This window comes from Schistocerca cancellata, chromosome 1 (genome assembly GCF_023864275.1).
Source record: "Schistocerca cancellata isolate TAMUIC-IGC-003103 chromosome 1, iqSchCanc2.1, whole genome shotgun sequence".
Taxonomy (NCBI): Eukaryota; Metazoa; Arthropoda; class Insecta; order Orthoptera; family Acrididae; genus Schistocerca; species Schistocerca cancellata.
In genome coordinates this window covers 794,449,181-794,464,875 of record NC_064626.1, presented here as the reverse complement: position 1 = coordinate 794,464,875, position 15,695 = coordinate 794,449,181, and the positions used below count along the sequence as shown (strand labels likewise).

The window sequence follows — 15,695 nt, the reverse complement described above, 5'->3', positions numbered from 1 at the left end:
GTGATAGGAGGTGGTGACTGGGTGTATGGGAGAAGTCTTGTAGCTGGGTCATCCACAAGGGAGTGACTCGTGTGTATGACAGGAAGCACAACTGGAACAGGGATGGACAAGGATATTCTGTAGGTTGGATGGATGGCTGATCACTACTTTTGGTGATGTAGGCAAGGTTTTGCATAGAGTATCCCTCACCTAAGCGAATGACATTGCCCTGGAGAAGGATGTTGTTGAACGTTTCAAGGGGGTGATATTTTGTAATCGGAACAGTGCTGTTGGGCATTGGTTACCAGGTTTACTGGCACCTGAGGACAAGGTGGCACAGGAGATCTGTTTATGAATGACCTGGATAGGGTATTTATTGTCAATAAAGATTCTGGAAGGTTATCGTTACATTTCGACAACTCCTGCCTTCCATTGCAGATGCAGCATTCATGTATGGCGAAGCTGTATGGAAGAGACTTTTTGATGAAAAACTGATGATGGCTGGAGGTGCTGCTGGTGGTTGAACACTTGATATGAACAGACACATTTATGAAGCCACCTGAAATGTGGAGATTGACATCTGGTAGGGTGGTGGCTCATTGATTTGAGAAGGACCAGATGAAATGGATTTTGGTGTAAGTGTTGAGATTATGGAGGAAGAAAGGACAGGTGAGGGGAGGGGAAGGGGGGGAGGAGTGAATATGACACTCTGGCTTGAATATTGCACACCTGCCCATCACCACAGGTTCCAGACACAACACGTATTGCTGTCACAGTTAACTTATGTTATCATTCTTCCAATCTCAATATAAACATTATCTTATTCATCTTCATTTTCATTGTTATTGATACGAAGAACAACATTTCCACTTGAACTTAACAGTTATCTACTCATTTATGGACATTGTGAATGAAATGCAGCTTTCAGCGTTCAAATTTGCATAGCAACAAGAAATTGATAATAACATAATAAATAATATCATAACTACATTTATTTTCCTCCATTTTAACAATACAGCACTTTGGATAATAAATACTGATTATCTACAGTGTATGATTATATCTGCAGCCTCAGATTTCCTTGTAACTAAAAAACTCAAGCTTTTCAAGTATGGTATAGCAGAGAAGGAAATCTGTGACCATGTGAGTGTTATGGCAACAAAGGCTACAGGTATTAAAAAGAGTGCTAAGTTGGGAACATGTTTGCGTAAGAAGTGAACACAGGGGACAGACCGCAGATCATGCAGGAGATCAACATTTAACATTCATCTCTGGGGACAAAAATGTAGAGTATCGACTGACAAAATTAAAAAGTATTGTTCAATATACTTCAGATATGTATATGCCAAGTAAGAGTGTAATGGATGAGAGAAACTCATACTGGCTCGACAGCCATGATATAAAATTGCTAGTAAAGGAAAGAAATCTCCCTCAGAGATTTAAGCAATGCCAAAGACTCCTACACAAAAGTTGAACAAAGCCAAGAATGAACATAAGAGAAGCCATGTGATAAGTGTTCAATGAATTTGAAAGTATAATTTTGCTCATCAATCTGGCAAAAATCCTAACATGTCTTGGTTTTTGTAAAGCCAGTAAACAGATTAAAACTATCTACAGTATTTAGTTGCTCAGACTACATGTCCCTGACTAGCATTCCGTATGACCAGGCACAGATTGTAGTTAAAGGCTCTGAGGTGTAGCCATCATAAAAGATATATTAAAATATGATTTTCAATAATGTAGTGCAAAATTTAAGTTACCAGAAAGCATTTTGAATATTTTCCACACAGATTAAAATGACAGTCAATGTTTATAGAAATTTTAATATCAAGTGATGTTTTCCAAACAGTTAGTAAACTTAAGGCTGCAACTTAAAATGCAACAGATGTTTGGGGGCATGGCACTTCAAAGCACTGTTCGATATGGGTTTTCAGAAGGCTCAAAAAGCTACGCCTCAGGAACTTGTACCAACTTCCAGATGATTTTCAAGTTCTGCTTTTTATGATGAGGAGAATCAATAACTTGGCTGAATCTTCACTCGTGAATCCTGTCTCCATGTCTCACAATTAGGCTTCGATGCATCATTAGTTACCAATTAATATTCATTGAGAGTGTTAAAGATACTTATTTGTTTCTGGCATTGTGATTTCTATCTCTGCAGTAAGTCTCTAAATGTCTCTCTCTAGAATGCACTACAATACAGTAACTGCAGTTCACCACCTAGCTAGAGTTTTCCAGATGATTAGGCGAAATAAAGGTGTGAAACATATGTCATTACTTTCCGTTGCTGACAAGCTCCTTGCTTGCTAAAGGTACTTGCTTGATAAAATAGAAGAGCATGGTGTCAACGTATCACTCATCCTGTCATTCTAAGCTACCCAGACCCTGAAACTGCTTACTTCTAACTCAAATACCTCCTCATAAGGCTTAGTACACACTGTTCCAGTCCTCCCACAAAGAAAAAATACCTGTCAGTACTGGGCACTGAACCCAGGAACTCTGCATGGCAGTCCAACATGTTGATGCTGAATGCTCAGCTACAGATACGGACATAACATAATAAAATAGGAACAAATACAAAGAGAAAAATCGATCAGTTGACCTGCAGTTTTAATCAGTCTGAGTTTCAAAAATTACTCTGATGAACCAAGCATTCCACCTAACATAAATTATAAAGAACAGTTATATTTGGCAGCTTACCTTATGTATAATGGACGAAACTGTCGCCCAGCCTGCTTCCTCAATATTGTCTCCGCCATCTACCATTCCTTGATAACCTTCTTTTATGAAATAAACTTTACATCCAAGATATATACCAAAACGTACTACTGCACGCACTGCAGCATTCATCCCTAGAGAGCACAATGAAGAAAAAAAAGTGGTTCTCAATATCTTAATGTTAATGTTCAAACTTGCTGTGTTACATATAAGTTATTATGTTTTTAGAACAAATATCATAAGTATAATTCTGAAATACATTTCCTAAATCATACACACAGATATCAATATTTCCATCAGGAACAAGTTATCATTTATTAACGACTAACACTTACAGTCTGGTTCATGGTATTCAGTGATTTTGTCACATATCCAAGGCATCTTAGAAAGTTTATCATGATTTAAAGTGATCACCGCTCTATAATTAAAATTGATACAAAGTATTTCACACATGCATACACACAGTAATAAACTTTTTAGTCTTATGCAATATCATTTAATACACTCAATGTGAACATTGTTGATAACTTGCAAAACATCCAAATGGTACTCTATCTCATGCCAAAACTTTTTACATTTGAGGGATGACACTTTCAACAGTTTGAACGATGTGATCATGCAATGTGAGCATATCCAGTACAGGTGTGACACCCATCTTTGTATCAATATATCCCCAATAGCAAAATTGCAATGTGTAATGTCTCACAATCCACTAACCTGGAAATTTTTCAGCCAAAGACTCCTGGACACATGCTGATCATGTAAACTTTGTCCAGATGTTGCCGATAGTCTCTGTAGATCAGTTGCTGCTTTTCTTCTTTTCAACTGTATCCACATTTCAAAATACTTGGTCAACTTCCTGTAAGTATACTGAACCCCTGTCACACTGTGATTGGAAATTTTTGCCTTATCCAGCCAGACAACACATTGTACTTTCTCCTAAACTGATGCTGCCATTTTATTCTTTAATCAACAGTGGTACTCTCAGAGAGAGATTCATAAATTGAAGCACACCATCATGGAACTTAATAAGTTTGTCAACACAATAAAAGCAGGATATCATGGATATATGGCATAAATAAACAGTAATGCCTGTTTTATGATCAGGTTAAACATTCTGGGACATCCTATATATAAGCTCAATGAGGAAAATGAAAAAAAAGTCTGAGTTACATATAATGAAAATTAATTCCAACACTTATTCAACTTCTTTTGATTCAGTAATCTATACCACTGTGCTCAGAAATGTAGTGTGAGCTGTGACTTTTCATACAGCAATTAAAGCAATCAAGAGATAATTTCTATTAAATTAAATATATTCTGAACTCAAATATCAAATAACACACAGTAATTGGTAAGCATAAAAGATATATGATTGTCTCTAGCCACTGTGAAGTGGTTTCACAGAAAGGCATACTAAGTAGCAATGCTATATTCCCTTTACAAATCAGATTCTGAAAGCACCTAAGAACAGAATGCATTTTTTGGATCTACTACAATCTGTTGTAGAATTTTGATTGTATGGACCAGGGAATTCGTCTGAAGGAAGCAAACTCTCGGAAGAGTAAAGATGAAAAATAATTTAGTGTAGTCATACCATTTAATATGTTATACAAATTAGTTTACACAGTTCCACAAGCCTCAAAAATTACAGAAGCACAAAAATTTTAAATGTTAGGATCAACAAATCCTTTGGGATGCTTTTCTTTACTACTTGTAGGAAGAGAGAAAAGCAAAGTACAAGCTAATGAGATGAAATTCTTGAGGAACAGTATTGGAGTGACAAAGATAGACAGGTTAAGAAATGAGAGGATCAGAGCATTAATGAAGGTGGAACCATTATAGGAGGAGATAGAGAAATCAAGGCTGAGATGGTATGGGCATGGTTAAGCATACGGAGGAGAAGACGATACCCAAGAGGATACATGAGTGGCCGAGCGGTTCTAGGCGCTTCAGTCCGGAACTGCGCTGCTGCTGCTATGGTCGCAGATTCAAATCCTGCCTTGGGCATGGATGTGTATGATGTCCTTAGGTTAGTTAGGTTTAGGTAGTTCTAAGTCTAGGGGACTGATGGCCTCAGATGTTAAGTCCCATAGTGCTCAGAGCCATTTGAACCATTTTAAACTGGAAAGAAAGAGACCAAGAGGAAGACCGAGAGACAGATGGCTGAAAGGAGTGGAGGAATGCGTCCAGAAGAAAGGAGAAGACTGGGCCAAGGTGAAAACGGAGAGATGGTGGCAAGACAGAAGACGATGGAGAGGCTTATGTTCCAAACAGACCTGGCCTTAGGCTGGAAACTGTTCAACAAGTCGATGATGATGATGACAATGAGGATCAATAAATATAGCGAGACATTCATTCAACTTCTTTGGATTGAACTAAATTGAGCCTGACACATTTTTTCGGTCAAGAATATTTTACTGGGCATCTTTTATATTGCTTGTAATAGGAGCAACTACTGATAACAGATTTGCAAAATTATGGGTATATTTTATAGACATTGTATGGTACAGATCCTAATGAAGAGAATATTTGTTGCTTGGAAGAGATTAGTTTAACTTACCAAAAGCACATATCTGGTTTACATTTGAAATGGATGGTAAAAAGTGTAGGTCATTGGTTGGACTTGACTCTTACATGCATGAAGCAAAGCATTTCGCATACAACTGTGACACACTATACCTCTGAGAAGTGCAAAAATTCTTACACTTATAATGCTATGAGTGTGGGATAGAGAGAAAATAATACAATGTCTGACAGAACAGGTAAAGCATCCAGAAGGGCGGAAGGAAACGAAATGAAACTTTGTAAGTTGAGATGGTAGGTGATGTTATTTCAGTGATTACAAAGAACTTGGCAGTACGAACCCATTTATCAGCATGATGTTGCACCATGTCTGGCCATGATGCATACACTGATTCAGTTGGGGAGGTGCCATAAAGCTGTTATATCCTCTCTTGAGTTGAGCTGGCTCAAATCTGTTGTAACTAGTCCTTGTTCTCATGGATAATGGCACTGGGATGGAGTTGATATCTGAGATGATCCTACACATATTCTGTCAGGGCAGATCTGGAGATCTCGCTGGCCACAGGAGTGTCTCAACATCATGCATAGACAGGTCACAGATGTACATGCCATGTGTGGACATTAATTTCCTGTTGAAAAATGGTACAATGATATTGCTGTATTAGTGGCAGCAAACGAGGAAGCAGGATGAAGGAATTCCGTGACATACTGTTGTGCCATCAGAGTCCTCTCAGTCACTACAAGCCATGAGCTAAAGGCATAACTGATAGCTGCCTACACCATGACAATGACACCAGAAATAACACTGTTACGCCTCTCCAAAACATTGGAAGAATGGGACTACCTCACAGGGTGTTACTATACTTGCTGAAGATGATTGTATGGGATAGTGAAGAACTGTGATTCATTGATGAACACAAAGTAATGCCACTCATTGGCAGTCCATGGTTCCTAGTCACAGCACCACTTCAAACATGGCCATATGTGTTGTGGTGTTAACGGCAGCCCCCACATGAGATGTTAATTCCATAGTCTGGCTGCTGTCAGGCTCCAGTAAATGGTATCGGATGACATAGAATGTTGCACAGAATCCGTTACCTGTTCTTGGATGGCAAGCACAGATGTGAACATGATTATTATGTGCTTGGTGCATAATACCATGATCCACCTTTGTGGTAGTCAGATGAGATCGACTGAAACCTAGAGGACAAGTATGCCTCCCCTCACCTTTCCATACAGTCCAGCATCAGGCTGCTACCACATCTGAATGCCCCATAAATCTTGATATTACATGATTTGACCAACCAGTTAACTGGCAAACCCAATGAGGCCTCTTTCAATCTTTGTCAGATGTTGATAATGCTGTCTCACATGCGTATGTGGCATCTTTGTGACCATCAGAGTGGTCACTCAGTATCTGACATTGTTCATGCCCTTTACATACCCTACTAGACTTGGTGACAACACTACACATGAGTAACACTAATGCACTTGGTGACCATTCTATCACTGATAATTGCAAGTCTAATAATTTACATACCCACCAGTAGTGTGTACATGTATGAAATGCTTCTTGTTTTCTTTCTTTCTTTCTTTCTTCTTTTTCTTTTAAGGCAATGTATAAACTGTGTCTCAAGTTGCCTTATTCATAAGGAATGACTAAAAATGGGTTGGCAGATTCGTACTCTACCAGCAGTGGAAGGGGAAGGAAGAAAGAAATAAAGTTGGCCAGCACTGAAGAAAGAAAGATGACAGACCTGAAGAAATGAAACCCATTTCCCCCAACAACGAAGTATCTTTCCTGCAGTTGGGCTTGACTGGTAGCTGGAGAGCTCAGGTGTTATTTGTTCTACAGGATGGTGACTACTGGAATTCCTCACCACAATGCCCATATAAAGGAATTTTGCCACTATAAACAACATCACTTTCCACTGTGCTCATGTTACTGCCATTCACAAATATTTTTCTCAGAGAGGGGTATTCTAAAAATTTGACTGGCAGTAAACTATCTGATTAGCAACATTTGGTTATCAATAATCTGTACTTCATGGAAAACACAAATCTATAAAGGTTATAGTTGGCATTGAATCAATCTATTAAACATTCCTGGTCCTTTTTCACCATGCAGGTCCTAGTATTAATGGTGGAATTTACCATGAATAAACACAACCCTTCATCAATTCATAGCTCCATCACTGCTCTCTTTCATTTTTGACACGAAGTTGTCTGTCTCAAAATGATCACTCCAGACATCACTCACACAATCACATACACCTTCCAGTGCAGTTAATCATTTCTGTTTCTCAAATCTCTGTCTCTGGGGAACAAATCTCCATCACTGGGAACCTTAATTGAAATTTCAAGTTATTCTCCTCATTTTGTTAGCATTCATGTTACAGCCATCAACTCTCTCAATCACAATATCTTCCAGCGATACCAAAAACTGTATCTTTTAATCCATAAATTTAAAATAACTGTGATTATGAATACTTTATTAGCGAATATAACATCCCATCACATTCTACCTGATTTCTCAATCCAATCCCTGATTGGTATATCCTGGCACAATGCTATTTACCCAAAATTTAGAAATTCTGTCATAACATAACATCTTTGTAGCTCATGAATATTTTCAAATCCTGAGTGCTTTATAATCCTCCGAGTTTTGCTGTACATTATCAGCAGCTGATTGCTATAATAGGTAGTTCTAGTGGCCTTTTGCTTTCAAATGACCCAATTTGATAACCTTGTTAGCTTTTCATCAAAATCTTGGTCCAAACACCTCACTGTCAGGCTAAATAAGCAATAAATCATTTTTTTTTTTTTTTAAGTTGAGAGTAACACTCCTCACCTGCAGTTCAGGAGGATTGAAAGTATCACAAAATGAATATACATTATTTATTCCAATGGGAATTTGAAACAAGAAGATGCAGTACATTCCTCCAATGGTTATGTTGTGATGCATGACTATGGATTTGCACCTGCCACCTGTCTGCTGTAGCAAATGCTCATGCATTACAGCACATGACACATCACCCAGCAAAAAGTGGATGGCAAGCTGTAAACATCCTATGACAAGAGTTTTCTCTGCCACATGCCTCTTTGTCACAGCCCCTTGGTTTTTACTGAAAAGCATGGTACAGGAAGCTCTCACAACTCCCGACAATTCCTGTGCCAATGTCGAGTTGTTCACATGAGAAACACAGTGGTTAAATGTTTCTTGCATGTTCATGTTATTAACTCAGCAAAACTTAATGGCTTGCTGTAGTGTTACAAGATAGACACATGACCTGTGAGCATTCCCAAAGGTGAGTTGGTTTTGTGTGCCTAATAAGCTAACAGCATTGCAGGATTCCCTTGACACCTATATAGAACTATCTGTCACAGGACTGACATGATATTTTGGGGCATGAATGTTTCAGTACCGCTTCACCGTGGCCTTTCCAACTGTGGAGTATCCACTTCATGTAGTCTGTCACAACACATTCAGTGTAATGTGATCTGACCCCTTTGTGAACTAGGTAACCAGCTTGCAGCCATCTGAGATGAAATCCGAACATTGTTAGATTAGTGCTGCTACGGATCAAAAGTTCATTATTGTTTGGTGAAGTTGCTTTGGTTATTGTACAAGTTTAGTCACTACATTCTCAATTCAGTAATTGTATAAATTTTTGCCTTGTTAAGTTTTGTTTGATTATCTACACTCGGTTACCCATTTCAATCCAGTTATTGGTGTACTCCATAGTTCTTGGATCCCTGAATTATATTAACAGGCTTTGCTGTACCACACTAATATTAACAATGTCCTTTCATGTAGTCTAAACACACTGTTAACTGATCCTTCTGGCAGACATTTTTGGAAATTTATGTAACTGATACTGCCTTGTTAATGTTTCAGTACTGGAAATGTTCAAATATGGGCATTCTTTCATGGTATGTTTCCATGATTTAGCGTTCCTTTTACCCTAAATGCCTAGCAATACTACTGTACTTGCATCTTGTGTTCAGCGAGAAACAAATTCCCACACTGGTGCCCTGTCTGAATACCCCGCCCCGACCAAGCTCCACATGGGGCAGCATGTCTGTGCACCGAATGACCACCTAAGTCAAATTTCCCCACCATCTGGTTAGTGATCACCACACCAGTCTGTGAATGTTCAGCAGCACAGTATACCACCATTCCAACACCAGCATAGCAAATGAAGTGGCACGCAGCAGAGGAAGCCCAATCCCTGTTTACCACTACTATCAAGTTCAGCCCTGGCTGGTAACCTAAATCCTCCCAGTCCCCAAATCTACAAGCATACATGGACAGTGCCCACAACTTCCTCAACCACTGTGGTTGGTTGGTTGGTTTGGGGGATGAAAGGGACCAGCTACAGCTTGCTAACACTGCCACCACCCCTGCACACACTGCTCCTCCCTAACTGACCCACACCACCATCCACCTGTTGCCTTTCAACTCTTCCAACCTCCAGTTATGGTTTGCTTCTGTGGAGGCAATATTTGCAGGCTCCTTTATTACCAGTGACTCCAGGCAATTTTCACTAACAGTCATGCAGCTCAAGTGTTTGGTCACTACAGAGGCCTGTCACAGTCAGGCAGATTTGGTAGCCTAAGAGATTGGTTGATAATGCTGCTGCTCGCATTGATAATGTAGTGCACATGTGTACTATTTTCATCAGAGGAATGCACCAACATGTGGCCCTCACAGTTCTTCCAGCATCTCTTCTCACTATTAACTGCATGATTGGCAAGATGGGCAAGCTCACCTCCATCCTGGATCGCGCACAAAACCCAACCCCCCTCCATAAACTGTTACCCTCTCCCACCACCCATGTCTTCTCCTCTTCACCACAGCAAATGGCTCTGTGACCACAACCTACTGGTCCTACACCCAGTCCATTGACCTCAGCCTCGACTGAGATTTCACATGGACCTTTATTTATAGTAGCTGTCATTATGGATCCTATCCATGGTGCTAACTTCACACTCATTACAACATGCTCCTCGACCTGGTGATTTGCTGTGTCATCATCAGTGATATCACCATAAATCAATCATATTCTGGCCCTTTTGTTGACCACCTCCCGGACTTTCCTCAACTGTCCTTTCAGTGCCACCTAGGAGCTGCATCTCGATACATTGACTACATTGCAACAACAGTATGCTCTACAGTTTTCTGTCACCTCCACTGTCTTCAAAAATGGTTCAAATGGCTCTGAACATTATGGGACTTAACATTTGAAGTCATCAGTCTCCTAGAACTTAGAACTACATATACCTAACTAACCTAAGGACATCAAACACACCCATGCCCAAGACAGGATTCGAACCTGCGACCATAGTGGTCACACGGTTCCACCACTGCCTTCTACTAGTTAAACAAAGTGCCATGCAGATCCAAATCGTGGCAGCAATTGCCGCCAGTGTGCTCCCCCCTCAAAAAGCCTATGGGCCTCCACCCCACAGCTAGTAAAGAAAAAAGAAAGGCTGGCACTCGGCTCCCATGCAGCAACTTTCATTCCCGCAAGGCTAGGATAGGCCCTTACCACTCTCCAGTTATCCTCTTTCACAGCTACAGAGATAATCTGTCCAGCACAACTGTTTTCAGCAAAGCAGACTACAAACAAGCATTTGCGCAGTCTCTGATCGCCCCAGAGGACGTGGAGAAGACAACACTAATCACCACCTTCAGGCTCTCGAAAGTGCATTTATGACCTTCGGACTCCACAACATAACCAAGATCAGGAAACGCTTTCTCGCCTATGTCCTACATGGTGTTTTGTGTTGTTTCATCTACTTGGCTGGTATTTATGGCCACAATCTCGCAGAGCACTATTGGTGCCTCCAGGAGGTATTTTCCTGCCTCCAAGAGCTAGGATCTGTCATCAATCTGGAGAAGTACTTTTTTGGTGTTCCAGTGACTGACTTTCTTGGACACAGGATATCATCTGCTGATCCTGCTCAATGGACAAGAATACCCAGTCTGCTACCAAATTTTCACTTCCGCAAACTTCAAAGAATGCTGCAGGTTCCTCGGAATGACAAACTTTTTTTCTGGTGCCACCTCAAAAATTCTGCAAGTGTGCAAGCAACAATCACTGCCACACTTCTTGGTGACACAACTAAAGGCAGTAGACCCTTAACCTGAATGGTGTAAAAGATGGAGGGTTTCAAACAAACAAAACATGACCTCTCACATGCTGCCCTCCTTGCACACCCCCACCTGACCACCCTGGTGGCAATTGTGATGGACACCAGTCAGTCTGCCCCAGGCCCCATCCCTCAACAATGCATTGAACATTCGTGGCAGCCACTGACATTCTTTTCCATGAATCTCTCCGTGCCACATCAAAGTTGGGCCATATACGACCGCAAGTTCCTCACCATATAAATGAGGCGGTCAAGTATTTCCACCCCTTGGTGGAAGGATGCCCCTTCATGGTCTACACCAATCACAAACCCTTACAATAGGTTACTGTCAAAAGGGAAGCACACAGATTTCCCCTAAGCAGTTTCATCAGTGGGAGCATATGGCACAGTTCACAACCAACAGAAGGCACAGAATATCACTGTCAAAAGCTTCAGTGGCTCCTGCACCCTCACCACTCACATTGACAATACTTTTGCAGCTGCTGCTCAGGCAGCCAATCCTGATCTGTTAAGACTGCATTGCTACACATATACTGGCCCTAACAACAAATGACATGCAGTTCCCGGTACGGACTTAGCCTGCTGTCTGTGCATCTGAGGCCCTTGTATAGGAGCATTCTGTCCAGCCTGGTACCCAGTGGGATTGCACCAAAATGGGTCCAAACCTTCCTCCAGTGTCAGCGCACTAAATCATGCCATCATATACAAGCACCTATCGCTTCTTTCCCCCATGTATACCACCATTTTTCCCATGTCCATGTGGATACTGCAGGCCCCCTTCCATCACCAAACAGCAATCTTTACAATCCTTGCCATCACTGACAGATTCACTCATTGGCCAGAAGCCTTCTCACTGGCTGACATCATGGCAGATACAGTAGCCAAGGCTTTTATAGGCATTTGGGTCTAGCATTTTGGGTGCCACTACCATGTGATGAGAGACCACAGATGACAGGTCACATATTGCCTGTTTAAGAGTTTAAGACACTCACCAAAACTTGCAGCACACTTATCCATTTTACAACCACTTACCAACCTGCTGCTAAAGGCATTGTGTAGAGATTCCACAGGACCCTAAAAGCTGCCCTTACCTGCAAATTGGCCCTCCATCCTGCTGCTAGCTATTCTTGGCTTACAGGTGGCCCACAGACTGACTTGAGTGTGTCCGCCTCTGAGGTCATGTACAGGATGCTGCTCACCATTTCAAGTGACTTCATCAAGCTGCAGCCTCTGCCACCCACCACCTGCACCCTGGCCTTCGTACCCAGCTGTGTGACTGCTTGGCACCTGCACCTAGCACCCCTCAATGCTCAGATGACTGTAGGTCCTTTGCGCAATGGGACCTTAACAAGTGCAGGCATGTCATGCTCAATGTGAATGCCAGCCCACTGAAACTCTACCCACAGTATTCAGTCCCACACATTGTGCTCAAACTTGCGAAAAAAACCTTTTCTCTATGTCAATATGGCACTACCACCACTGTCGCCACTGAACAACTGACGCCAATGTACATGCTCAACTTTCCCAGCCCTTGTGCATTGCCAACCTTCAAAACTGAGGTGGCACCAAGTGGTGAAAACACTAACGCAGGCGACACCACTGACCTGATGGGCAGTGCTTTGGATCCGAGGACAGATTCTGCTCTGCTGTTTACACCACCACCTGTTCCTGCAAAGCTGCCATGACACCGACCACTTCATCAGTGCTGCTGGACCCACCCTCTGGCCATCCCCAACTCAATCGCAAGGCACCAGCTCCACGCCTTTGACACCAAGATACCTGTCACCACCTATACGAGATTGGCACATGCCCTCACCACAACATGTAACCAGTCTACAAGCAAGATGCAGCAGTGGTGGGCATTTACAGCACCTGTGCAGGACAGAGTGCGTTGTGCCACATGTGTAGGGCACACTGTGCACTTCCCACCATGTGCCACCTGCCTGAGCAGCAGCACATCACTGCATCTTTCACCAGGCTCCACCCCCAAACTGCAGCATACCTGACTACGCTCGCTGACTGCAGTGTACCACAGTCCCCTGCCCCGATGGCAGTATGACAGGGTGTCACCATTGGGCTTGGCTTGTAACGTGGCATCCCAGAGGCCACTGCATACCACCTGCTGCCTTTGCCATTGCCAGTGGGCCTGGCTCCACTGACACAACTGTTGCCCCAGGAATATCCACTGTGTCCATCACCCAGCTCTCTCCTTCTTGCTTGAAGTTTACTGTGTGGTGATGTACTACTATGCACTCATGCCCGCCATTCATCTGCCCTGGCAGACAATCAAGCATTACAGCAGAGGATGCATCGTGCAGCAAAAACCACATCATGAGTTGTAAGCTTACTATGACAAGAGTTTTCTCTGTCCTGATTCTCTTTGCCGCAGTGCTGAGTTTTGCCTGAAAAGCATGCTACAAGAAGCAGTACCAATCCCTGGAACTTCTCGACCAGCACCAAGCTGTTCATATGACAAGCACAGTGATTAAATGTTTCTTACATGTTCAAGTTATTAATTCATCAAAATTTAACGGCTTTCCATGGTGCTACGAGTTAGATGCACAACCTGTGAAGATGTTAAGATGAGTTGATTTTGTGTGCCTATTCAGATAACAGTACTACAGACTTCCCTTGATGACTATGGAGAACTAATTGTGAATTATCTGAGAGTCTGTTATTATATCATGAGTGGAATGTGATCCAACCCCTTTGTGAACTACATAACCTGTTGCAGTGCCATGTATGGAGCCATCAGAGATGAAAACGAACATTGGCAGATTAGTTCACATAAAGACCACAAGTTCATTACTGTGTCAAGCAGTTGCTTTGGTTATTGTACTAGATTAGTAACTACATTCTCTATCCATAAATTACGTTGTTCATTTTTGTTCAATTACATACATTCGAAGACCTTTCATGTCACCTAAAGAGACTACCTTAACTGATCTTTCTGGCACAAAGTTGGCACTTACGGTGTGTACTGGTATCCAAATGGTCTGTTGTTCATTCATTGATAGACATTTCTGTAAGTTTATGCAACTGATTGTGCCAAGTTAATGCCCCAGTACAGGAAATCTTCAAATCAAGATGTTATTTCATGAATCTTTCCATGATTTACCATTCCCTTTTAATCTTCTTGCCTAGTGATACTACTGTATCCACCTGCCACGTTCAGTGAGAAACAAATTCCCATAATTAACCGTCAGCTAGAGGTAGCGTCATTCCATATCAAGTCATTCAGGCAATCGCACCCACCTTCTCAGATTTGGATTAAGCTCGGCTTATTTTTTCTCCGAGGAGATATGTAACCACACCAAATTCAAATTTTAGCATTTTATCTCTCTCTGTTTTCATATTACAGTACTTCAACATTTGAAAATCTTGTTTTTAACACTTTGATGATACAATCAGCCCCAGATCTATGATATTCCTGAACCAGGACAGAAACTTCATAGTACCCCCCACCCCCAAACATTTGAGATACGACATAAAACATTTTTTTTAAAAATCGATTTTTCAAAAATATGTTCATTTTATACAGCAAATCTTTCTGAAGGGTGTGATACACATACTTTCGAAGAAATGCATTACATGTTATTTGGCCTTAAGTGTGCAAAGTGGAGTGGCACATCTCTTCACACAGCATTCTTAAACCGCCAGCCGTAGTGGCCAAGCGGTTCTAGGCGCTTCAGTTCAGAACCGCGCTGCTGCTACGGTCGCAGGTCCGAATCCTGCATCGGACTTGGCTGTGTGTGATGTTCTTAGGTTAGTTAGGTTTAAATAGTTCTAAGTCTAGGGGACTGATGACCTCAGATGTTAAGTCCCATAGTGCTCAGAGCCATTTGAACCATTCTTCAATCGCACGTCACTAAATTTCACTCTGTGGATTCAAATGTGTATATTCTGTAATGGAAGCCATCAAACCTATATTAAGGCCAATGGAAATTAAAATGTCCTGTGGTGCCTCTCCCGCTCCCAGTCAGTCTTTGGCAGGGAGAATAACTCCAGAAAATTTGCACTCTTTATTGCCTATTAGCTAATAACTTTGTCTTTTGTGTGGCATAAAATTAAATATAGAAAACATAAAACTAGTGAGACAAAAGACAAGCAATACAGTACTCATTTCTTCAATCCTTAGGTCCCAGCATCTTTTTCACTCTAATCTTGCTGCAGCTTTACACGGTGTGCTTTCCTTTCTGCGAAGGAATCTATTACCTCATCAAACTTCGTCAAAGGTTTTGTAACATGAAAAATCAAAAACTGAAAAAGCGGTTAATATGAATTGTACCCAGGACTGATGTTGTTTCTCCATTTGA

General features: G+C 41.5%; 1 protein-coding gene across 1 annotated transcript in view; it reads right to left on the bottom strand.

Moving 5' to 3' along the window:
• LOC126104245 (ATP-dependent 6-phosphofructokinase-like) overlaps positions 1–15,695 on the bottom strand; it is a 453,644-nt gene that overhangs the window by 413,536 nt on the left and 24,413 nt on the right. The window contains exon 2 of the mRNA XM_049912336.1: positions 2,680–2,831. Coding sequence (XP_049768293.1) covers positions 2,680–2,831 — 152 coding nt within the window. The remainder of the gene's footprint in view (positions 1–2,679; positions 2,832–15,695) is intronic.